General features: G+C 40.4%; 2 protein-coding genes across 6 annotated transcripts in view; one reads left to right on the forward strand and one right to left on the reverse strand.

The window, feature by feature from the left end:
• Positions 1–1,533: 1,533 nt before the first annotated feature.
• On the forward strand, positions 1,534–5,943 carry CCK (cholecystokinin). Its single transcript, XM_062496931.1, has 2 exons — positions 1,534–1,789; positions 5,807–5,943. Exons 1-2 carry the CDS (start codon positions 1,534–1,536, stop codon positions 5,941–5,943), a joined length of 393 nt encoding a protein of 130 aa, XP_062352915.1.
• Positions 5,944–13,299: 7,356 nt separating this feature from the next.
• TRAK1 (trafficking kinesin protein 1) overlaps positions 13,300–24,513 on the reverse strand; it is a 62,931-nt gene continuing 51,717 nt past the window's right edge. For all 5 annotated transcript variants that reach the window (XM_062496974.1, XM_062496964.1, XM_062496954.1 and 2 more), the window contains exons 14-15: positions 17,995–18,097; positions 13,300–14,098 (exon numbers count right to left, since the gene is read on the reverse strand). In XM_062496974.1, the coding sequence (XP_062352958.1) occupies positions 13,300–14,098; positions 17,995–18,097 (902 nt within the window). The remainder of the gene's footprint in view (positions 14,099–17,994; positions 18,098–24,513) is intronic.

Here is a 24,513-nt window from a genome sequence, read left to right on the forward strand (position 1 = left end):
ACTTCCTTGCTCGGGCACATACGGGACTCACTGCTCCCAACTCGAGTGGGACCTTGGAAAAGAGCAGCGGAAAGGTAGGGAGCACCTCTTCTGACGGCACCACTGCCGAGGGTGGGGAGACAAAGGAAATGGGGGTGCCTGGCGCTTACCTGTGCGCTGGCATGGAGGGCATCCCGCTCTGTGCTGGAGGAAACGCTTCCCGGCGGAGAAGAATAATTCCGGCCGCTCCCGACGAGAGCGAGCAGCCGGGCAGACCCCAGCGCGGGGAGCAGCGAGCAGGGCTTCCCACCGCTGGGGAGTTGGGAAGGGAACCGGCCAGCAGTGGTGAGATGTGGGCTTTGGAGACCGTAGCAAGGACATGAGTACTTAGATTTGTGTGTGTATGCATATATATATTTACATGTACGTATGTAAAAAATACAGGACTCGGGACAGCTGAAAAGGTGCAATGCACCTTCAGTTTCTGAGTACCCAAACCTAGGTATGTACGTCACTAATAACCACGTCAGAGACACATTTCAACTTTCCTCACTCATCTCCTGAGAATATTTTTAAACCTCCATGTTTTATATACTGTAAATTTTTTTGATCTGTGTGTATGTGTTGGACAAATAATTTTATCCCCTTTTAAAATTTTAAGGTTGTGTTAAGTGTACTGTTAAGAACTGAAGCAGTTCAAAAAATCTCATGTAGCTGAGATAATCCATGTGTTTTTAAGTGAAAATTACTCCTATAGAATTAAGTCTTGTTTCTTCTAAGAATTGAGAGTAATTTCTCTGTTTCCAGGAAAAAAAATACCATTTCAGCTTATGTGATAAAACAATTTAGTAAACCAACATTGTTTTGCTTAGTACACATTAAAGGAAGCAGTAGAAATCTAAATTCTCTGTTTAATATGAAGAAGATTATTAAATTGCACTTTATTTCTTACAACTTTTAACTATACCACTTTTATCACTCCAGCTATTAGATCAAATGCTTTGGGGCAGGAGTATCAGATTTTGGTTTTTCTTTCACTGGGGCGAGTTTTTGGTTTTTTTTGTGTATGATGAGATGAAACCTATTGAACACTAAAGTTCAAATCAGTGAAGGTTGGTAGAATAAAGGTTCTTCATAGAACTGGTAAAACTGAGTAATAACAGTAGGGTTTTAATGCAATAGCAAAATACTGAAATGTTTGAATCACAATTTTTTTCATGGAGATGGATTCAAGTCCCTTAAATTTTTATGACATACAGCTTCCAAAAAAAGAAAAGCAAATAATAATTGAGTAGATATGGCAGACACAGCACGTACTAGGCTGGAAGAAACAAAATTAATTACCTGTACTTTCCTCTTTAGCAAGGATATTAGCTATTCACATGTTTTCCAAATTAAGACAGATCCCACAATTACCTACATTAAAAAAAGCCCCAAACACAAGCCTGGTTTACTCAGGAGCCAGCATCCCCAGTGGAAGGTGGGGTTAGGGAAGTGCACAAAATGTAGTAAATCTGGTGATTTAACAGCCCACGGTCCCTTTTCTCCCCAGCAATGTACGGCGGGCTGTGCATCTGTGTGCTCCTTGCCGTGCTCTCGGTGAGCTCCTTTGGACAGCAAACTCTGGGCTCGCACGATGGGAATCCTCTGCCCGCTGAGCTGGAGCAGAGCCTGACAGAACATCAGCGGCACTCCCGCGCTCCATCGTCTGCCGGGCCCCTGAAATCCCTGCCGCGGCTGGATGCCAGCAGCGACCAAAGAGCCAACATCGGCGCCTTGCTGGCCAAGTACCTCCAGCAAGCCAGAAAAGGTACTGATTGCAGCCTGCTTCTGTGCCACTGGGATTTCCTGCAGGGGTTCCTAGGAGCTGAGATAACCCTGTCATCATCTAACATGAATTCCTAGAGAAGATAGGATTTAGATTTTGCCTGGTTATCCCTGAAGTAGACAGCGTTCCAAAGGTTCTCTCTCAAACTCCTCCCAGAAAAAGGATTTCTTTGTAGCAGCCTCTGACTGAGAGTCTTATAAAGATAACTGAAGAAAATGTCACCTACCTCTTAGGTTATAATCCAGCTTTTATTTTTTACTATTTCCATTGCCTTATTGTTTTGGTGGTATTTTCAGTATGTCATATCTCAGATAAAGCAATTATGTTTTCTTTAAAGTTTTTTCATTTAGGTAAAATCCTCCCTCACTCCCTCTTTTAAAGTTAGAAGAGCAGGAAAACTTTTCTGAGGATAAATGCTAACCAAATGGCTGGCCTCACCTCAGTCAGAAATCCCTGTAGCAGGGAAATAGTCTGAGTATTGGATTTTTCATATATTTGTTCCCAGAGGAACTTACAATAGCATGACAACTTTCAAAACACAGAATTCATATTTATTAGTTCAATAATTAAAAACAATGAAAAGTAAAAGTATATTTGCTTCAACACACATTGATTCCTGGTAGGATTTTGGTCTCTGGCAACCTGAGAACACCATTTTGCAGTTATCTAAAAACTACATGGCACTGTGTAACAAAGACATGAAGAATCAGTTGAGCAATGGGATTACAGGGCATTAATATAATGAGATTTATTAGTCACTTGAGGAAACATTTGTATTATGTAAGAGAGAGTAAAGGTATTCTTGTTGATACCCTACAGGATATATTTTACATGGGCAGAATAGCATGCCATTGGTGCTGCCAGTAAAAATGATGGCTCGAAATCATTGATCACTGAAGCTTCCCCAAGAAAACATTTTCTCTTTTGAGCTGTCTCATTTCTGTACTGCTCTATGTCTCAATAGAGTAACACCACAGACAGCCTAATTGCTGTGGCTGTTTGGCTGCCAACCTCAGCAAGAGCCACTTGAGAAATTTCATTTACTCATGAAAGTTTCACTCCAACCTTTGCCCTGTTCCACACAGAAAAGACATCTAAGAAGGAAAGAGGGTTTCAAGTGAAGACAGTAGTTAGGATTAGGATTACCTGGACATACAGACACTGAGAAATTAATTCACACACAGCCCCAGACTGTGCTTAGGATAAAGTTCACTCTGTAGAAGTATTTGCTCCACATAATGCAGACCATTTAACCCTCTCCTCTTGACAGCTTGCCTGTTGACCTCTTTGCTAGGCAAAGCCATATGCTTATCTGTGATGGTGGTCTGCAGTTAAGAGATGCCACCTCTGGTTTTTGTGCATTACATATGCAGCCATACACACTCCTCTGTGCACTCAGAACACAGCTGAATCAGAAACAACAGAAAAATCAAACATTTTCAATAGTGCCTGAAATATTTCATCCCATATTAGCAATTTGCATGATATATCCATTAAGGAACTTCTAGCCGTTCATGCAATTTAATGGAAAGTTAATTCAGGTATGAAATTCCACAACTCAGTGCTACACTTAAGGTCCTTATTGAGTACGAATAGTACTGCAGGAGTCTGCAAAGCAGAATCCTCATTACCTTTCCCCAGCCTAGTCAATGTTGCCCACCCATATGGAAACTGAGCTCCTCATTCTAATTTATGTATCCATTATATTCTTTTAAATATGTGGCTGACATTTTCAAATAGATTATCCAGACAAAGCAAAAAAAAAAACCCTTTGTATTTAAGATGTCTTTTTCTGTAAATATTAATATGAGGGACAATTTCCTGCATATGTGTTACTGACATAAATAATTAACTCTAAAAAGGGTCTGGAAGCAGATGATGAGACTCTTGTGATGTGACTAGGCTAGTTGCATTCCAGTTTGTAGATGCATTTGCTGGTTACAGGAAAGAAAATTCACAGGAAAAACAGTATCCACTTAATTTATAACATGCATACTGTGCTCCCATCAAAACCTTATATTCTCATTTAATGTGAGGACTCTGGGCAGTACTTCAGAAATCTCTTCAGAGCACTTATATCCACTGTATTAGTCACCTGTCTAAACCATAATATTCACTAGATAATTCCATCTAGGGGGAAAGAGAGTCTGGGCATTTGTTAGTGTTAGCAGTCACCAGAAGTGGCATTTGCTCTCATGATTAATAGGAAGGCAGATTTTATAAAGTATTTCTAGTTAAAACAGTGAGAGAGCTAAGTTCTCTCAAGGGCTTAGGGATTGATGGCAGCCCTGTAGCTGAAGTGCTACAATTTTGAATATGTTTGTCATACACTGATTCTGCAATACCCACATGACATCTCTAGTAGGTTGAGGAAAGTTAATTAAGATGCTGTTGGGAAATTTGTGACCAAGGCTTTCAATTACATTCATCAGCAGGCTTTCAACTTGGATCTGGCATCATGTAGAAGAGATGTTGTAGCTCTGAAGCCAGTGACAAGCATGTTCAATGTCCTCTAAGGAGCCCTTGACCAGCCAGAGAGTAGTGGCACCAGGGGAGCCTTTACAGCCCTCAGTTCATGGCAGGCTCAGAAGTCTCTCAAGCACCAGCATCTGAGCAATGGTTCTGTGCTGCCTGAGCCCTGCCTGAGCCCTGCCTGGTTATTGTGCTAAGGAGCCATTGTCATTACCTTAATTGCACTTTTTGAATTATGAATGTGAACTTCATGGGGTTTGAGCATTTAATGGTAAACATTCTATTGTAGGGAAAATTATTTTTTTTGTCATTTTGTTGTAGGTAAATATCTTAAACATAGCTCTTTTATGTTTGTGTGTACCTTCAACTCCCTGCAACTACTAACAAAGCAATGCAGTTGCTTTTTGTTTTACTGGGTTGTGTTCATTATAAAGCATTACATGAGGAAGACCTTGAGATAAAAGCACAGAGTCAACAGAGGTTTCTTCAAAACACAAGAAACTGAAAACTAAGAAATTGTGTAGATTTGGATATTTGGGATTTAATGGGGGGTCCTTTTCCTTTTCGATCAATTCAAGTATTCCTCAAGCCTCAGTCTGCATTGAATACTAATATATTAAATTTGTCCCTTCCTCACTCAAAGCTTAACTCCATCTCATTATCATTATATATAATTTTTTTCTGTTTTCAGGGAGTACAAAGAGAAGTAATCTACCTTTCCCTGTAATTTTTAGTTACATCATGTGATACTGTGAAAACAGGATTGCAGCCCATTTTTTTTAAAGCATAAATTCTACTTGCAAATAGTTTGTGCCTCTTTGATGCCTTAAGCAAGACACACAGAAATGGTAAGGAAAGATCAGAAATCAGCATCCAACTCTGCTGTGAAAAAAATTATGAAGGCTTTGGATAAGCAATGAAAAATTCCCTGACATAGTAAAAAGCTCTGCATAATTCCAGCAATAGGAATCTCTAACTGTAAATTCCAGACACAAGTTTCTCCATTTCAGAACTAGTCCCACTTTTCCACAAAACCTAGGATTCATAACTCTACCCTGCTCGTTACCAAATTTGCACTGTAAGAGCTCCTGTACTTATGTTTACGTCTTTTTAAGCAACATGGGGCTGCGGTTGTTTTGCACATACAGCAGCTCTCCCAATATGAGCCAGCAAACCCCATGGGGGTTTATAGGAATAGTGAGAAATAGTTTGGACTCTCTCTCTCTCCCTCTAGTAAAATAGGAAGGAAAAAGGAAAAATCCATCTATATTCCTTCCTGTCAGACAGGAGCAGAATGTTGACTCTTTATTTTGCACTGAAAAAAAATCCAAGCCACCTTCAGGACATTACCTATAAGGTTTCTATTGATGTTTTCCCCAGTGACATGACAGTGGTGTTACATGGCTGCATTAGGTCCATTTCAACTATTGCAGACATCTGCTAACGAGCAAAAGCCAGATCAGAACACGGGTGAACCTGGAAAACGTGTCCTCTTACTCTCTGCTCTCCCAAATGCTTTTTCCTTAGGTTCCACTGGAAGATTCTCAGTTATGGGAAACAGAGTACAGAGCATTGATCCTACTCACAGGATAAATGACAGAGACTACATGGGCTGGATGGATTTTGGACGCCGCAGTGCTGAAGAATATGAGTATTCTTCCTGAAGAACACCAAACTACAGCAAATGAGGAAAAAGAAATCACACTCCCATCTCTGTACAAAAAGAGATAAATGAATTTGTTCTTCTCTTCAAATCAGTGTTTTAAAGTATTTTAAATCATGTATTTGACATAAGTTTGTCTGTAAGACTATAAAATGCAATATATACATATGCAGAATTTTCCAGAAAACATTTTCTTTCTTTTGTGGTTTCTCATACCTTCATATTATATTAAAATGATTTCACTTATCCCTCCTTGTCCTGTCACTGCATGTTGCTGGGTGTCTTACTATAAAGAGAGGCAGCATAATGCCTTCATTTGGTACGGTAAACATATTCTATGGGTTGAATAGTCAGATCACCCACTTTTCAGAGAAATCTTGTGTCAGTCCCAATAGCTTTGAACTCCAGGGAACATGTCCAAATATAAACACAGCAGTGTAATACTGCCAGAAAAGACCAGCTATGCTGACCCTGTTTGCAAAGGTCTGAGTTATATACTGAGCCCACATGTTTGCAGTGAACAGCCAACAGTGCTAAAACAGTGAAAAAGAGGAATGACACCAACATGTTTCATTGTCCCATCTTATCTGTTTTATATTGTGAATTCAATGTGAAAGTTCTGCTGATGGCTGCAAATCACAGAATAAACAGAGCATTCCCTGCTGTGTGGTGAGCCAAGCATTCATTTGGGAGGGGATGAGGACAGATTCCTGAACAGAGCAGAAGGTGATCCTGAGAGGCTGAGGTATTGGAGCAGTCTAGTCACAGTATCCTTAAGGAAAGAGGTGGATCCCAAATATCACAGAGGCTGAGTTGGCTATTGCCCACAGATGTGGAGAGCCACCTGGCTCACAGCAGGGCAGAGGGTCCCAGGTTCAGAACTGGGCAGTGATCCCAGCTTGTGCAAAACCAGCACCCTGCAGTTCCTGCAGTCGTTCCTGTCTGCCTGTGGGCAGACTGCAAAAAAAAAGTGTTTTACCTGCATGCTCCTCTACCATCACAGATAACCAACCTCCCTGCAGCTCCTGTGTCTCCTTCAGCAGCTGGATCTCATATCTAAGGAATGCCCTAAATTGTAAAGGAGGTGGTATTTGCATTGCATAATTCTCAGAGTTTCTCCTGAATGTGTGCACTAATACAAAAAGGAAAATATTTTTCACAGGCAAGAATGCAGATAAAAGGTGTCCTGCCAAAGGAAAGAGGCAGCAATTTCTACAGCAGTTGATAGACAAACACAAAGTGTAGAAAACAATACATAGAAAATACTTACACTAAACCAAAATTCTACTAAAACCAACACTAGGAAACAAACCAAAATGGTTGTGCCGAGGACTGAGCACAAAAACACTTTAAGGAGCTGCTCCCAGCATCAACTGTGAGAGCAAACAGCATGGCAGAATCCGCAGTGAAAGGGAGAGTTCACCAAACAGTAACAAGGAGTGTTCTTCTCTAGTAACACCAAATATTTTTATTTTTTCTTGTGGATCTTATCCTGAAAACATGGAAATGCTTTTTTATGTTTCTTCCTCTCAACCTCCTCCCAGTCAACCAGTTTCCAAGCCACCTAGCCTGGCTTTTTTAGGTTCCTTTCCAAGCATAATGAGTCCTAAATCACCTGAATTCTCTCTTTGGTTTTGGTTATTGTTCACAGCAAAACAGCACAAAGTGCCCATTTTTTTCCAAAACTTTCAAACAAGAGATTAAAACAAATTAATCTATTTTTTTAACTGAGGAAAATACAAATAAATCTAAAAATCTATTTATTTATACATTTGCAACCGAAGTGATGTTACTTTCAAAGAAAGTCATGGCCTATATTTTTAATTAATGTCAGGAACATTCAAGCAATGCTTTTAAATATTTCTATTCATGGCTTATATTGATAAAGGATTTAATATTGTAATATTGCAGGAGCACTGGGAGTTACAAATCAAGCCTTACTGCTGCAAAATGTTTTCATTAGGAAAAAAGCAAACCTTTTCCTTTTCTCCTTTGTTTCATTTCTTACAGGCAGACAGATGGAGAGACAAAGATGCTCTTTCCCATTCCTCTCTTCTGAAGGTCTCTGAAGATGTCTATGAAAGCTCACAACCCTCAGGGCAGGTGATGGGTTGGCAGCTTTTATATGTTGCTCTCCCAGGACAGGGGTGTCTTTGCCTGACGCACAAAGATAATTTCAGCACCTGACTGGCGCAAGCGAGTGTTAAGAATAAAGAATTACGGGGGAAAATGCCGTAGTTATGAAGAGGGACTGTGACTCTGGGACACAGTGCTGTTCCTCGAGGCAAGGGGGAGCTGGCTGTTAGCAGCTGGCTATTGGCAGCTCAATAACATGATCCTCATTATCATAAAAATATCCACCACCTACTCCTCTGGGAACAGAAGGAATTCCCCAGATGGGAAAGCGTTTTAAAGGCTGCTGAGACACCATTCAGCTCCCAGGTGACCTGGAGGTGCTAATTTGAGCTAAACAGGGGAGACAGCAAACCTGGGAAAGTCATGCAGCCCTGGTAGCTGCAACCCTTATCCAAGGCATTAGTGAAGCCGCTCTCCAGGCTATCCCGTTTTAACCAAAGGGAACCAGCAGCCTCAGGAATGGAGGCTCTGCATCTGGGTAGGAGGCACCTTGCATCCAGCAAAGGCTTTGGGCTGAGAAGTGCCCCACAGATTCCAGCAAACAGAGCAGTGCATTGACACAACCTCCTGGTGCTGTCTGGGATGTGAGATTTCTGGCACTGCCAACTCTCTTGACATTTAATTTAGCTTTATCCAGATTTATCTTTATGAAAGCATGTGCATAGGTGCTAATTTTATAGGCAAAATAGCAAACACCTTTTTGTGTTTAATTGCAGTTTATTTTCTCCATGAGCTTGATTCAATTAGTTCTGTTCCAGCTTTATTAACTTTATTTCAAAACAGGTGCTTGGCAAATCTCCATTAATGGAGCAGCTTGCTTCGAACTCCACATAAATTATTTGGGAAAAGCTTGTGGTTCTGCTTTTGCAGAGTTGTGCATACAACAGCTGTGAAAAAGCTGCAAATAGCAAGTGCTCCTTGTGGGAATGAAGGGAAACCCAGGCAAGGGAGAGGGAGCACCCATGCCTGGGGAGGGGGCAGCTCTCCCTGTGAGCTGAGGCAGCATGTGAAAGAAACCTGAACTGCACCAGTACACCTGACCCTGAGTCTCATCTCCCCTGGTATTTCATACCAGTGTGGATCCTGCTCTCCTCTCCCTGGCTCTGATGCACCCCCAGCTGCTCCCTCCTTGCTGCATGTGGGCTGGGAACATGCCCCAGTCAGATGTTCCCAGCTGCAGCCCAGCTGTGCACATTTCAGCAAGCCTTACAGTAGGCTAGGCAATCCCCTCTCCAAAGCCTGAGCACAGGAATTTGCAAGTCAAACAAGATGAACGTTTCAATGTCCCAGAAGAGCAGCGAAAGGCTTCTCTGCATGTTCAATTTTTGCATCCCCTAAGTTCATTAAAATTCCCTTAAAGAAAGAAAAAACTGGCAGTGTGCTTGTTAAAGCTTTAATAATTTCTAAGTACCTGTGTCAATTAAACAGCAACTGGATTCAGCACAGCTTGAAACCTATTTCACCATGACAAAAATCTCTGACATCTTTTAAATACAAACATTACTGGCTTCTCAAATGTACGCAGTTCTTACATGAAAGCCCACTGCCTACATTATAGCCAAGGACATTGCTTAGCACCAGTAACTTTTAAGGCCTTTTATTTTCCTTCCCATTCCGTAGTTCAGTTGGCTTGTTAACTGAATTAAAGCAGGTCCAAGAGCACCCAGTGAGATGTGGTAGAACAGCTGAACAAGACTAATTCTTTATTGTCAATGCAAGCCACAGGCAGCAGGCGCGGTCTGTACCAAAGGAAGGCAGGACACACCTCACCAGCACTGCTGGACTTTTCTATTCAATGTAGAGCTGCCAGCAAATGTGTTCAGGGAGTGGGGAGAAACTCTTCAACCTCTGCACAAAAGCAGTATGTTGTGGAGCCATCCAGTGTTTAGGATACATGTAAAAGGAAGAGCGGAAGAGTCTCAAAAGGCATTTTTAGCCATTTTGGCTCTCCAAAGAACATCCTGTGTTTCAGGATCCATCTACAGCCCAGTCTTAGACACAATCCTCAGCACCTCATCTTCCTCTCCTCTCCAATCCAGCTTTCAGAGAAGGATTACTAGAAGCAAAGATGCATCCAGCAAAGTTTCTGAGATACTTGAACATTGCAAGGGTGGAGGGCAATTTCAACACTCTCTTCCGTGCATCTCAGAATCAGCTCTCACCTTCCTCAGTTTGGCACTTGTTTAACTCATCCTGTTGTCAGGCAAGGAGGGCTGGATGCACAGTGCTTCTCCTCCCTGGATCCCTCCCATGAGCTTCCCTCAGGCTCAGAGCTGTGCAGAGAGGAAGGCCGTCTGTACTCACTGACAGTCCCTGGCTGTGCCCCTGGCATCAGCCTCTCTCGAAGCTGGTGTAAGGCACTGCATCACACTAATGAAAGGCCTCCACGTGTTTATTTTGGTATTACTGCCGTCCCATCTGTCTCTGTAGCAAGTATGTGATATAAATGCTATTATTTCTCTCTCCACCTCATACATACACACACATCCTCCTCAATGATGCTGTCTAATCTTTCTGTGAGTTACTGCCTGGTCATTCCCTCCTCCAGAAAGCTTTTTTCATTACTTAGCTTTCACTATGTGTGCAGATTTTTTGAGCTTCTGATGTTTCATTACTGTAGTTCTCCCTCCCTCAGTAACAAAGACATTGGCTAACAGCAGACCTCAGCCCTGTCTCTTTTGAAAAACAGGATGTTTCCTCCTTATTCTGTATTTTCACATTTTGTCACTATAGGTTTTGCACTGTATTAGGTAGAAGAGTGCAAAATCCTCAAAATACAGAAACCATACAACATCCAATTCTGCACTGTCACAATTCAAATTAAAAAAAAAGCACATTTGCTTCTCTTTTTTTTTTTTTGACTCAAGTTTCAATGATTTCACCTAACTTAAAATCTGAAAACTTTTCAACCAGTTCTGTGGCTAAGAATTTTAAAAAAAAACAAAGGATGGCCTCTTATTTTGCTTTAACTAAGAGATAAGAGCAAGGGATCAAGGTAGAAGAACAGGAAAAAGTTGAACAACACACAACAATGCAACTTTTCTGTTATTTTATTGATATTAGTGAAGAAAAAAAATTAAATTTCATCATTCTGATGTGTTACAATTGCTTTCTCTGGTGGGTGGACAGCTCCTACGGCTTATTTAAAAGCTAAATAATACTTTCCAATTGCATGATTAACTTCTCCACTTTAAATTCTCTTAGAGTATTGCTTTCTTCTGGGAATATAAAATGGTCCATTAAGTCCATGACTTTTTTCAGAATCAACTGTTATTTTATCTACTGGTTTAAGATACATTCAAATAAAAAGATACTTAAATGTACTTGCAATAAGTGCACACATACAACAGCAAACAGAGCTGATGGCATTTTAAACATTTTTAAAACATTGTAAGTTCATAGAATAAATAGAAGTCTTCAAACACATGCTGTAACTGACCGATGTGTTTTTTTTTTTTCTTTCTCAAAAAATATCCTTAGTGTCCATAGCAATACTGCAATAACTACTTCATTCAGGAAAAAACAAACCACCCACCTATCTCTCATCACAAAGACTAAAAGACAGTTTCATTTATGCAAGAAATTATCAGTGCTAATAATTTAGTAACAGTCTGGTACAAATGGCAATTCACAGCAATTATGTGTAGTGCGACAATGGTAATAAATGGGGAGCCTGATTTTAGGTGCCACAAGAAGTGCAAAGAAAAGAAAGTGGATGCTAAACCCTCCCTGCTTTGCCCCTTTCCATCTCCTCTTGGAAAAAAATATTTATGTCTCAGCTCCACTCTAGAAACAAGCTCCTTCCAGTCTGTTCCAGTTCCAAGGTATTTCAACTCTTTATACAAGCACCCTGAAGAAGGTTGGAAGAAACAGAGAAAAAATTGCAATATAATTAGGATTGCCTGGCAACTAAAGGTTGCATGAGGTCTTATGTTTCCTTTCTGAAAAAGCAAGGGGTTATGTATTAGTATGGCAGGTATTTCCCTCATTTTAAAAACACTGCAAAAATGAAGCATTTCCCTATTTTTACCTATGCTAGGGTCCAACTTTGGATGAAAAAGGCTTCTCTGGAGAAAGAAAACAGAAAATGGGTAGAGAATAGTCTCACCCTGCTTAAAAGGCATGTCTCTGACATGCTTGAAACACGAAGATCAGCACAAGGGCTGCAAGCTGTTCTTTCCCGCCTGTACCATTCCATTACTAAATATTTTCTGTGGTTCTCTGCTGAGGTTTCAAGGACTCACCTTTTCCCAATACTGGTTTTGCTATATGTTCTTTTATAACATTCTTATCTGTCAATCTGTTCCGCAACTTGGACTTTTAGGAAGTCACTGCTGTGTTTACCTCATGAGTTGTGAAAACTGTTTTCTTTGGGTGCACTGACAAAGCATATTTCAGTGGCAGCAACACATAATAAAGCACTTTCCCTTCCACAATCCAGTGCAGCATTGAAGAACAAAATAAAACCAAACAAAAAAGAACAAAGAAAGAAGTTGCACAAAGTGTTAAGTGTGCCAAAGGAAACAGTGGTGGTAGGAATATGTCAATATCCCAGGTACCCAGTAGGCCTGCTGACCTCAACACAGTATTAGTTCAAGTTTACAATCTTGGGGAGGAGGCAAATACAGAAAAAGAAAAAAAAAAAAAGGTTTCATCCATTCAGGCATAATAGCCAGGCACTCCAAGAACTCATCTCAACTCATATACAGAGGCAAAATTAAAACTACCACATGTTAAACTGAGTGCTTTATTCAGTATTTAATGAAGCAGAAATGCTCCCATGCTTCAAGTGATGTAATGAGAGGTCTCACATAACACATTCAATAGCTTCCCATGCACCTTTGACTGAAGTTAGGCTAGCTACAGTATTCACGTTTTTCTAGTCAAGTTATTTTTTGTTGATTTTGCTAATTTGTTTTTTTTTTCAGTGCATCTTAAAAAAAAACAAACCACCTTCTCAAACGGTTAGCAAGTTAACCTTAATACAGCAATCATAACATAGAGCCTTTTTCACTTGATTGAACAGTAAAATAATCCAATTAGTTACAATAGATCTGGTACATATTTACACATTTTATACAAAGTTTACACATTTCTCCCGTTAGGCACGAAGTTGATTTGTCGGACTCAAGAGGCAATGAAGGGGTGGAGGGGAAAAGGAGACTGGAGAAAGAATCTGAGTATCTTCATTTAAAAAGACTAGCTGTAAAAATTAAGTCCTTCATCGTAAGCTAGTTTGCTTCGGGAGCTTGGTTCCCATTAGGATCCCCGAAGTGAGGGATGTTGGGCCTTTCATCTGCATGCTGGAACCCACCATGGTGGGGAAGCTCCGATTCCTTCGGATGCCAGTGTTCAGCTGGATGCCCCCGATGGCACTGGTCACGGCAGGGCAGCCCAAGGGGAGACTGTCAGGAGCCAGGCCTCCAGGAACAAGGGCTCTCACTGGTCCCTGTGCCCCACAGAGAAGAGGTCCCTGGTCATCAGTTAAAGGAGGAGCTGACGTTTGCCCTGAACTCACAACTTTGGCAATACCAAACCTTCTGACTTTGTCCACGAGATTAAGGTTGGAAACAGACACGTCAGTTTGGCTCTCGCTGTTTCTGATGTTCTTTTTATTCCTCACCTCCTTCAAGATTGAACTAGCAGGCTTTGAAGCCAAGAAGTTGTCATAAGGTGGGCTGGTACACTTGAACTCAAAAGATGGAGGGGAAGAAGAAGGTGTCTGCATGGGTGAGTTTGGTGGAGTGGAAGGAATGATCGCCATTTTTGGGGAGTACGTGTTCAGCAGGGTGCTCCTGCTGGCTCTGTCCCAGCTCTGTGGATTGTACACTGCTGCCGAGATGCCCCTTTCCTTCAGCAGCCACACCAGCCCCAGGGACGTGCTCATTGTCGTCGTGGATTCCCGGAGGTTGGTGAAGGATTCGGCCAAACTCAGACGCCGAGGAGTGCAGGGAGTAGCCACTGGGGTGCCTTTCAAATTGCTAATGCTGCCACAAGCCGGAGTAGGTGCTGCGTTAAGGCTGAAAGCAAAGGAGCAGTCAAATTATTCTCTCCACTAGAAAATTAAAATTTACTACAGGCAAGATTTTAAACCCTGAGCATGGCTTTTTATCCATTTGGAGAGTGCACAGGACACTGACAGTTCCCAGCCCCCCACAAATGTGATTACAAGTGCAAAACCACCAGATCTTAAAAAACACATCTCCACTTTGCACACTGCAGAGCCCAGTCTCACAAGATTAATGTCACTGCCAACACCCAGCACCACATTTCTCCTGATAAACTATATACAGGTTTGTGATCAATCCTTTACTTCCTGATCCACTGGGTGTCACAACTCCCAGCTGAGACAAGGAAATGTGGGAGACTCGACCAATGGTATAAGCAAGACATCTACTTTTAGTGTCACTTCTGAGCACACAGAACTGACCACTCATTCACTAAGGTATTAGTGTACTTAGCTATTCCAGAAACAAGGCATGTGGGATATCTATGACACTCCAAATTAATATCTGAGAGAATCATAAGAACTCCATGCACCTTCAGAAAAAAAAAAATCCAACCTTTTCTAACCATGTGGAATTACGGTCTTTGCCACAAGTACACACACACACACACACACACACATAAATAATAATTCACAATAAAAAAAAGAATTCCACAGTAATATCGTCTAACCATGGGTTCATCTCCTCTAATGGCACGTAAAGGGTCTTGAGTAATGCAACATTTAATGCTAACAAAGGATTCGCTGATGTGAGTTCACCACTGTTCAAAAAGAAGGAAATCTATTCCCTCACCTTGCCAGGTTAGTAAGTAGAAGGCACTCAGCAAAAAGTCAGACAGAAAGTAAAGCCAGTGCAAGACAGTGGGAAAACTAACCAGCTGGGAGTGGAAGGAACAGGGGAGAGAGTGGGGTCTTCCTTTTTCAGCAGAGCCATGCTGTTGGATTGCCTCAGCCATAATGTGTGACTTCAAATTAAGTGTGGTTCTCTGCACAAGAAAAACATCTCAAAGAGCCACTTTGAGACAATCTGGTTGGATTTCCAAGAGAAGAATCCAGATAATTATTAAATTGCATCATTTTTGCCCATATAGACAAAAAGGGCTGAGATCGTTTCTTGACTGGAACTTTCAGTCTCATTTCACCTTACAGTAATGAACTCTGTGTAGCCAACACTATTGTGCATAGCAGGTTAGACACCTGAAATACTTTCAGCTGCAGCTTCTGGTGAGCTTAGAACATCATCTAGATCCTTGGTTTACAGTGAGCAGGTGATGTGAATTCACACAATGCTGGACACTAGTCTCATGGTCTAAAAATCAGCGTATCTTTAAGACACTTCTTAATAAGGAAAATATCAGCCTGATGCTATGAAATCTCAAGTCATGTCTTCTTTCCAAGGCAAAATAGGATCTGACCAACATGATCTCTAACACTGATTTGGATCTGTACCAACCTCTACCATAAGCGAGTGAAACTGAGGAAGCTGAATTGCAGTTGCAATTCAACTAGAGGAATCCCATATATTCCTCCTGGTATACTGTAGTGAAATACATATTTAAGAAAACTGGCAGATGCAATTAGAAACACAGCCTTACTTAGTGGCTCGGGACTCAGTCTTCCTGCACCCCCGTGTGTGCTGTGGCTGTCAGTGCATGTGGCAGATGTGCTAAGGCACATCTTGATGCCTGGGCTAAGGCAGCAGCAGGGGATAAGGGTTTCTCCCAGCAGAGCTAAGGAGGCCACACACACCCACTGCAGCAGCACAAACACTTTGAAGGCAAGGCTGAGTGGAAAGAAGTTAATTTACAAGTTTTCTTTTAGGTACTGATTAAAGCTGGACCCTCATAGTTCTGATTCCAGTGGTACTGACACCCACTATGATGCATCTCCCATACACCTATATACAGAACACAGAAGTCTTGAAAAGCATGAGGGAGAGTAAAGGAAGAGAAGTTACTGCATGAACGGACTTTGTACAAGGTATGACCATACACATTTCAGAAATCCAGACATATGGTGTTAATTACCAGGCTTCCAAGGTATCCTAGTCACTAGATGAAAACTGTAGCACTCCAACAGTTTATTAACTCCAACAGCTTCACTGTTTCCAGATAGAGATGTCAGTTGCACAGACACGTACATTAGCATTCTACTAACTTTTCAGTATAGTTATACACTACAGTGCAATTAAAAAAACAAGCCATCCCTGCAAGAAAGCAGTTACAGGTGTTGCCCTTCCCATTTGATCATTTTGGCATTGCTTTAACTGGGAAATATTTTTCCCATCAAACTGACTAATACTGCAGGGCACCCTGGACACAACTACAGAAACAGACGTAAAGTGGCCTCAGCAACTCAGCCCAGTGATGGTCTCAAGAGTTAGATTGAGAAAAGAAACAAATAAAGGAGTATTTCATTTAGCTGGATGAAATTTAGTCAGGTTAGAGCAACACCTGGGGTAGCACAGGTTAAAATGCAACCAGGTAGGTAAATGCCAAAACTCTTGGGGTTAGCTGGTGCCACACACACTAGCACTCCTTGTACATGGCCCTGCCAACACAGATGCTGCTGGCAGTGCTGCTCACCCCCAACCACGCTGGGTCACAGTGTCTGCCCTATACCTCCTCTCATCACAATGAGACATAACGCAGTTTCTCGTCCTCCTCACATGACCTGTGAAGAATCATTTATAGTTGGTAAGGAGGAGGTCCTTAAACATCTGCTGAAAACATAATTTTGTTTATTTTTCTCTTAGTTTTTCTAAATGAATGATGAACTTCCATTTAACTAAGGCAGCTGAAAATGCACTGAATTTAGCTGTCTTTTCTGGCTGATTTGTTAGATTAGAACCCAAAGAGTTTATTATGATGACAACTGACAGCAATTCAACAAGAAAATTAAAATAGAACTGCAGCCATATAAAAGGATCTCTTCAGCAATTGTGCTGAGGGAAAAGACAGAAAAGAGTACAGAAAAACCAGCCGGGCCACTAATAACTAACTTAGTTATTAGTCCCTTAGAAAGGGAAGCAAAAAAGTAACATTTAAATATCATATATTTCTTTTCCACTTCACAGGTTTTCATATTCAATACCCTTACTTTTCATGTCAGTGCATATCTCGTGTCTAAGCAAGACATGGGGACCTACACAGTGGTACACTCACACAGAGGAATTGGAAGAGGCAGAGAAAGCAATGAGACATTGTCCTTATAAACAGGAAAGAACATTCTTTAAATCTTGATTTTCTAAGGGAGGAAAGCTCCCTCTTTAGGTATGAAATACACACACCCCCCCTCTGGTTCTCAGATCTTCACCTTCCATAAGGCCACAGAACTGCCTTCTGTTGGCATGTAGTATCTATACTGCCAATTGCTATTGCATCAACAGCTCGTTACTTTCAGTCTGGCAACTATGAATTAATTTCCAATAACTACACCAAGAAACAAAGGACACATCTCCCTGTTTCCAGTTAAGGCATATGTCGTCCTCCACTCCTCATGGAGTTCCTGTATTTCTTTACCTGCACATCCCTTTTTTCTTCTGAGAAGAAAGATTTAGACTTCCTCCCTGGAAAAACTTATCATCTTTTTTAGTAAGAGACTACATCCTGTACATTCACATATGAGGACTACAACTAGTCTAAGATGAGGAGTAGTCAGGTTTGGACATCAGTTATGTCTGATCCTGCAATATCTCAACTAAATTTTAGAAACTTTGATTGGCTTTTTAAAACATCACACATGCCTCCCAAATTCAGGCTGCGGCAACTCAAAATGGGAGGAATAATTGGTGGGTGTGTTGTAATTCACCAATCCAGTCAATGCCTACGCTTATGCTATTATTTTGCATTTGCTTAGAGGGGAAACTCTGATAGAGCTGAAGGTTTTGCCATCATGAGAATCCCTTACCTTGGCGTGACTCGTGTGAGTTCATCGGAGGGGTGCAGAATGCGGCAGGTGGTGAAGGTGAAGGTGGAGTTGGTTTGTGACATGCACTTCCCAGGATGAGGTACTAAATTAAAAAAAAAGCAAATTCTTTGCATTTTACACAGAAAAGGGGAAAAACAAACTTCTGTGTGCTGATAAGACAGATGCAAAAAGTGATGAGGCACCTTGATGGGATCAATGCAAGAAAACTGAAATGCCCAAGTACTAGAGTGTTAAAACAGACACTTGTCCTCCAAAAGGAACACCTCTAGGATGCCAAGGCCAGTGCTAAAAAGGTCTGCTGAAACTTGTCCATGATCACAAACACTGAGGATTAAGTCTTGTTCAAACCAAATTTAGGCCAATTACAATGAAAATTTTCTAGTACCAGCTCAGGAGCACCAGGATTTTCTAAATGCTTGTGCCATTCAGCTTTTAGATTGATCCACAAAAAGGTAACCCCAATACTTCTCTGTAATGGATCCATCTGCTAATGCTACAGGAACACAGATTGTTGGGGTGGAGAGGGAAGGGACAGACATTAATTACTGTTTCTCTGACTTTTCATATCCACAATATGGAAAGTGATAGTTTTTGGATCCACTACTGTACATCTGTGACATTTCTCTTGTGCATGTGATTAGGTTCTTTAAAAATGTATGTCCTCAGCTGCATAGTATAGCAGTTTCTGAATACTTACAGACAGTGTAGTAAGCAAATTTCCTAACAAATGTGGCTGTAAAACTGCCACTCTGGTGACAGATCAGTGATTTGGGAAAGAAGCAATATAGTTCAGTTTAAAAATGAAGGACTTAGGTCAACTTCCTTCTGCTTAGTAGAAATACTTCTGCGGCTGTATTAACCTGCTATATAATGCAGCTATGGTCACTGCAAAATAACTACAGAATTTAAGAGCCATGCATCTGAAAAGCTGGTTGAAGAACAGAGTTAAATATTACATCAAAGATATCATGATTGCATAGGTTCTCTTACTTAGTAACCAAACTTAGCAGTGGTCAAAAGACATGCACAATAAAAACCATGTGCAGCTCCCTCCCCACCAGTCCTACCTAACCATCTGAGCCATTCCCTGCTTAAGCCACATTTTAATACCACAGTACACAACTATTCAAACACATTGCAAAAGACAGACAGACCAACCAGCTAGCCCAGACACCATTCTGAACTCCCAGAGCAGCTCAGCAGAAGCAAGGCAAGTCTTAATTGTGGCCGTGTTCCCTTTTTCACATATAAAGTACCACAGCTCCAAAACAGTGTGTGTGGTTAGACAGCCTTTTAAGAACACATATAAGCAGTGTGTGAGGGGTAGAGCATGGCCAGTGTGAATGGTGGAAGCAGAAGTGGCTGAGCATACAGTGTGAGGTAACTTCTAGTCATCACTGGAATGTATGGCTGTACATTAGAGAAGGATATTTCTAAAGACCCACTGGAGTGTCATGTTAATACACTCAAATGTTTGCATGGCATAACATAACAACAAGCTCTACTTCACCTCCAGAGATGGTAATTAGGATGCTTCAGGAATCCAGTTGCTTTAGAGATTAGTGTGAGCACTACAAAAGCTATTACAAGGGAGCACAGCCTAGCAATCATGATTCTCTCCATACTGTAGAGAGTTATAAGAAAGTCTGGAGAAAGAACTTGAATAACTGGACATGAAAAAATTGGTTATTTAGAGAAACATAGGATTTTAACATAAATCAATTAGAAACAAAGCAATTATCCCTGGATGATGAATAGAGAACAGAATACAGCAATGCCGGTTTAAAATTGCAAGCTCAACCCAAAGCACACAGCTGTAATACAATCAGTGCATTTTCCCCATTTGTCATAATCACTGGGCATCCCCTCAGATTGGAGACAGGCACATTGAAGAAACATAGCTGCATTAGCAAAAGCAAGACTCATTGCTATTAATGAGTCAAAGATAGGAGAAGGCTGCTAAAAGTAGAGAAATCACTAACTCTAATCAGAGGAGACAAACTAAAATGATGAAAAAATCTATCCATTTCCAAGGTTGTATTTCACCCTCAAATACCACTAAGAAAGTCCTGTACCAGCTTCATCCTTCATCAGTCAACAATGGGTTGTATGATATTGCTGTAGCATTTTCCATCCTTTGGACACAGTAAAGAGTGAGAACCTGTTGCTGTAAATGAACAAAGTTTATTAAATAGAAACAAAACTATTAATTTCTAACTTAGTAATTTTACATATAAATGGCCATTTTCTGAGCTGGTAAGAATTCATGATGAAGTAATACATTTTTCTAATAAGGAAGACTATCTTCATATTTACATATATCAAAGTATTCTCTTGAATCATCTGCTCCATGAACTGTCTGAAACCATATGTTTTACTTATACCCTCTTTTCCAAAGTAGTCGTAGTTTAACAACAAGGCTTCATATCTGTATGAAAAAGAATCTGTACATAATTCAGTGCTTAACAAAATTTGCAGAAATATAATATAATTTCATCCATCAGGAACCCTGTGCAAACTGTTAGTGCATTTTACCCCTAAATTAAAATTAAATCTAAACCTAAGACTTCCGCTGTATCATGTTTTTGCACTCATGAATTAATGACTCTTCATCTTATTAAGTTTTCATAAACAATTCACAGGCATTATGGAAAAATGCAAACCACCATAGCTGAAAGGGACTTTTCTGTAAGCACAATCACTATTGCAAAAATACCTTAAAAAAAAGAAAGTCAGGTTCCAGTCAAACTGAGTACAGAGAGATCCATCTTCTGGTAAAACAAATAGGGCTTTCCTCACAAAACACAAAGCTGATTTTATGTATCTCAGACCCAGCTTCAAGACTCAGAGCCTGTGGGGCATTCTGCTAGGTGTAAACAGCAGAACAGATATGTTTAGGACACGACCTTCTACCCAGGGAACTCTCAAAAGCCCATTTTATCTGGATTTTCAATCAGTTTATGCAGAAGAAGGTACAAAGTTACAGCAGGCAAACAAGTGGCCTGCCCCACCCACAAGAAGATGTAAAGACAAATCAAGTTTGACAAAGATTTTTAAGAGGTAGCTATACTAAAACACCATTAACTTTTATACCATTGTATAAAAATTCAAATTTGTTGTTATGCTGAAATAACAGTGAAGAGGCAGAGAGATCAAGGTGACCAGGCAATCTCTGCACTTTGTATAAACACCTATTCTGGTACACACAGATTTATTAGGAAAATAACTTAAAAAAAGTTGGGAAATTCTTAAGAGTGTTATTTGATCCAGACTGGCACAAACACTTTAGTCCAACAGCGAAGCAAGCCACTCTGCTCCACCGTTTTTTGGCATGTTTCAAGAAAAGGAGGGAACCTACTTCCCTGCTACTTGAGGAGGCAGTGCACTGGAAATAGTGCATCTCTTTAGCGCAGGCTGTGGAAACAGGGATGGACTGACAATCAGACTGAGGTATCCTTAGAGTAATAGATGGTGTTTTAAAGCATTAGAAGTTTATCGCAGAATAGAAAAGTTCTGCCTGCTTAAAAAGAGAATAACGAAGGACCATTAGGAGACACTTTTCCCCTACTGTGTGAATATAGGCTGTGGACTTCAATTTTGCCAGTTTGTGCCACTAATTCCATTCTTGGTGAGGTGAACTTACTGGAAACTTGGTCACAAAACTCCACTAGGATCCACAGGAAAAGACAGTGGCTTCATGCAGTGTCTAGATTTAGCAGAGTTCATCACCTACAGGTAACTAAGATATCCACAGTGCTACCTGTACTGAAAATGCCTGATTGTCAGAATGGGGAGAATATAGAGTGGGCTGGATCTAATGCCTGGGTGAACCACTACAATAAAAAGGAGGTAAGTGATAGAAACAACAGCTGCAAAACATGAACATGGGCCTCTCCTAACAATGTAACCGTGAATACTCAAAACCTCCAAGAATTCATATATCTGCACCAGAAGCGTGGCTTTTGTTACGTTTCTTAAACAACAAAATTATTTTCTGAATATGATTTTCTGAAATTTTCATTTATTTTGCCTTTGGAAACAGAAAGAGAGGAAAAATTGAACAAAGGCAGGTATTCTTTGGACAGGGTGTTCTTCTGGCTGAGATCACTTTCTCTTATGTACATAACCACTGAGCACAGACGTAAAAAGATTTCAAAGCACTTAATGTGGCTTCAACATAAGTTTATGCAGGCTAGGATCCCCAAATTAAAATTCAAGCATTTTAACAGCACAGAAAGCAACTGCTGACAGACTTTTCTTAAAGATAATTACTGTGAAATATTCATGCCATTTAAAAAAAAGAGTATATTTGAATATACATCAATACCTCAGTTCTATGAAGAGTTACAAAATTTATTGCTTTTCTGTATAATGATAACTTTTAAAAAGCATATATAGTAATCCTGCTGAAAATAACCCAAACATAATACATTCATTACTTGTTCTTGTGATTTTAGGCCTCTATTTGGAAAGCCCTCCACGTCACGGTTAAAGTCTAAGCATGAAGTATTAGAGTGCTGATCCGGCAATGCTGTACACATGTCTATTCAAAGCAATCCATCAGTGGAACTAACAAACACAAGTACTGGAAGACCAGTTTATGCGCCCAATACTAACAGGCAATTAAGCATAGACTGCATCAAGTGCAGCCCTTCCAACTTCAAAATGAGAACATTCATAACATTATTAAGTGCTTTGAGTGGCTGGTGTTTTGTTTGTTTCTTTAAGGGAAACATGAAAGCTAGTGAATTAAGAAGTCACAACAAACCAAACAAAAAACCAACCTAAACAACCCCTCCCTCCAAAACAGATTCTATACAGTTTTATAATATACTAGTTTCTTTCACAGAACAAAAGAAATTATTGAGGTTACTAAAAATTAGTGCTGCAAATATTACATGTCCCAGATGATTTTAAGAACAGCGTGTCCTGTAACTTCTCTACAATTCCACTTACACTGGGAGTCTACACAAGTGATACACAAATCTCAATCTATTCCTGTGTATTAGGCTAAAACTGCAACTTTGGAATTTACAGATCTCCATAAAGTTAACTCTATCCACACACAGAATAACTGCAGACCATAAGGCACATGTGTGCTAACTACTCCTGAAATGTTCAGTGCCATAATTGGGATAGACTATGCATTATGGTGAAGAAGCTATCTTACTGATCAATGGGCACTACAGGTTTCAACACAGGACAAGAAAACAAAAGGAACATTACTTTCCCTTTTTTAGTCAGAATGATGTCTAGCTATCCCAAGAACAGAATACCTATTACAATTGTACTAAATACACTTGTTTTGGCTACAAGATATTTTTGGCACCAGCAGTGTTTGCTCTCCCGAGCCTGAACATTGAAATAAGCACGTGGGCTCATTTTCAGCAGCACTCTGCACACACAAAGCGGCAATATGAATAGTGCTTGTAAGTACTGTGACAGAGAACATATCCAGTGCAAAAAAGGCAAGATACAAACCTCAGAGCATACAATCATGTGAAGCAGAAACCTGCCCAACAGACTAAGATAACCTACACCTGCTGGGAAGGTCTTTGTGTGGACTGTATTACTGAAGACCTCTTTTGGTCTGACGCTAGAGGACCTGTAGCTCTAGAGTGGTACACTTTATGGCCTGCCAATAGCAACTGTAAGGAGATACCTTCTAGCTTTTACAGACCTCTTGAATGAGATTTTTCCACAATGGAGCTATCCTGGATTACAAACAAAGGCACTATTGCTAGAGACTGTGTGCAAGATTTTTCTTTCCTCCCCTTTTTATTTTACTTCCACATTCTCTAGCAAGAATTCATTCTGTATGTTGCCAACTGGAACCAATTCCCAACTGGAATCATGCAAGCAATGATGTTGTAACCTAATACTCATGATGGGCTTATGATGAGGTGTCACCTGTCATACACACCCCTACCTGCCTTTCATTTCCTACAGAGAAATCTACAAAGAACAAAGAATGCTGAGGAGAAGCAATGGCTGCATAATCTCCCAAAATATATTCTTCAGTGGGCAGACTGTGGATCCTAGGAAGTACTGCTCCATTAGTAAGTGTCTACTTTGACAAAATCCACAATTCTCTTCTCCTCTGAGAACGTCTGACAAATTGCTTCAACAAAAAGCAGCAACACAACCAATAATGATATGGAAGCTCATGGATACTTCTAAATCCTATGTAACAGGACAATTTGAAAGAAGGTAAATGAATGGGAAATAAAAGTTTTTGGTGCACTTGCTCATTCTATAAAAAGTTATTAATTTTGACCCATTTATTTCTGTAATGTATTAAAAATGACTCAGTAAATAATACAAGGTAAAATAAGACTGCTAGAGCAATTTCACTGATTTTATCTACTCTGTCAATTTACAGGTTAGGGAATTTGCTTAAAAACCCTGTCTGAGATAGACTTTTCCCAGGAAAAGTCAGCAGCAACCAGTAAATAACCTGTTCATAAACAGTGACCTTTATTCAAATCATAATGGAGA

The sequence above is a fragment of the Cinclus cinclus genome, chromosome 1 (genome assembly GCF_963662255.1).
Source record: "Cinclus cinclus chromosome 1, bCinCin1.1, whole genome shotgun sequence".
Taxonomy (NCBI): domain Eukaryota; kingdom Metazoa; phylum Chordata; class Aves; order Passeriformes; family Cinclidae; genus Cinclus; species Cinclus cinclus.

Excerpts from the sequence above, each read along its gene's own strand:
- CCK (XM_062496931.1), top strand. The coding sequence starts at position 1,534 with ATGTACGGCGGGCTGTGCATCTGTGTGCTCCTTGCCGTGCTCTCGGTG. Across the intron at positions 1,790-5,806 it reads CCTCCAGCAAGCCAGAAAAG|GTTCCACTGGAAGATTCTCA; the intron begins GTACTGATTGCA and ends CTTTTTCCTTAG.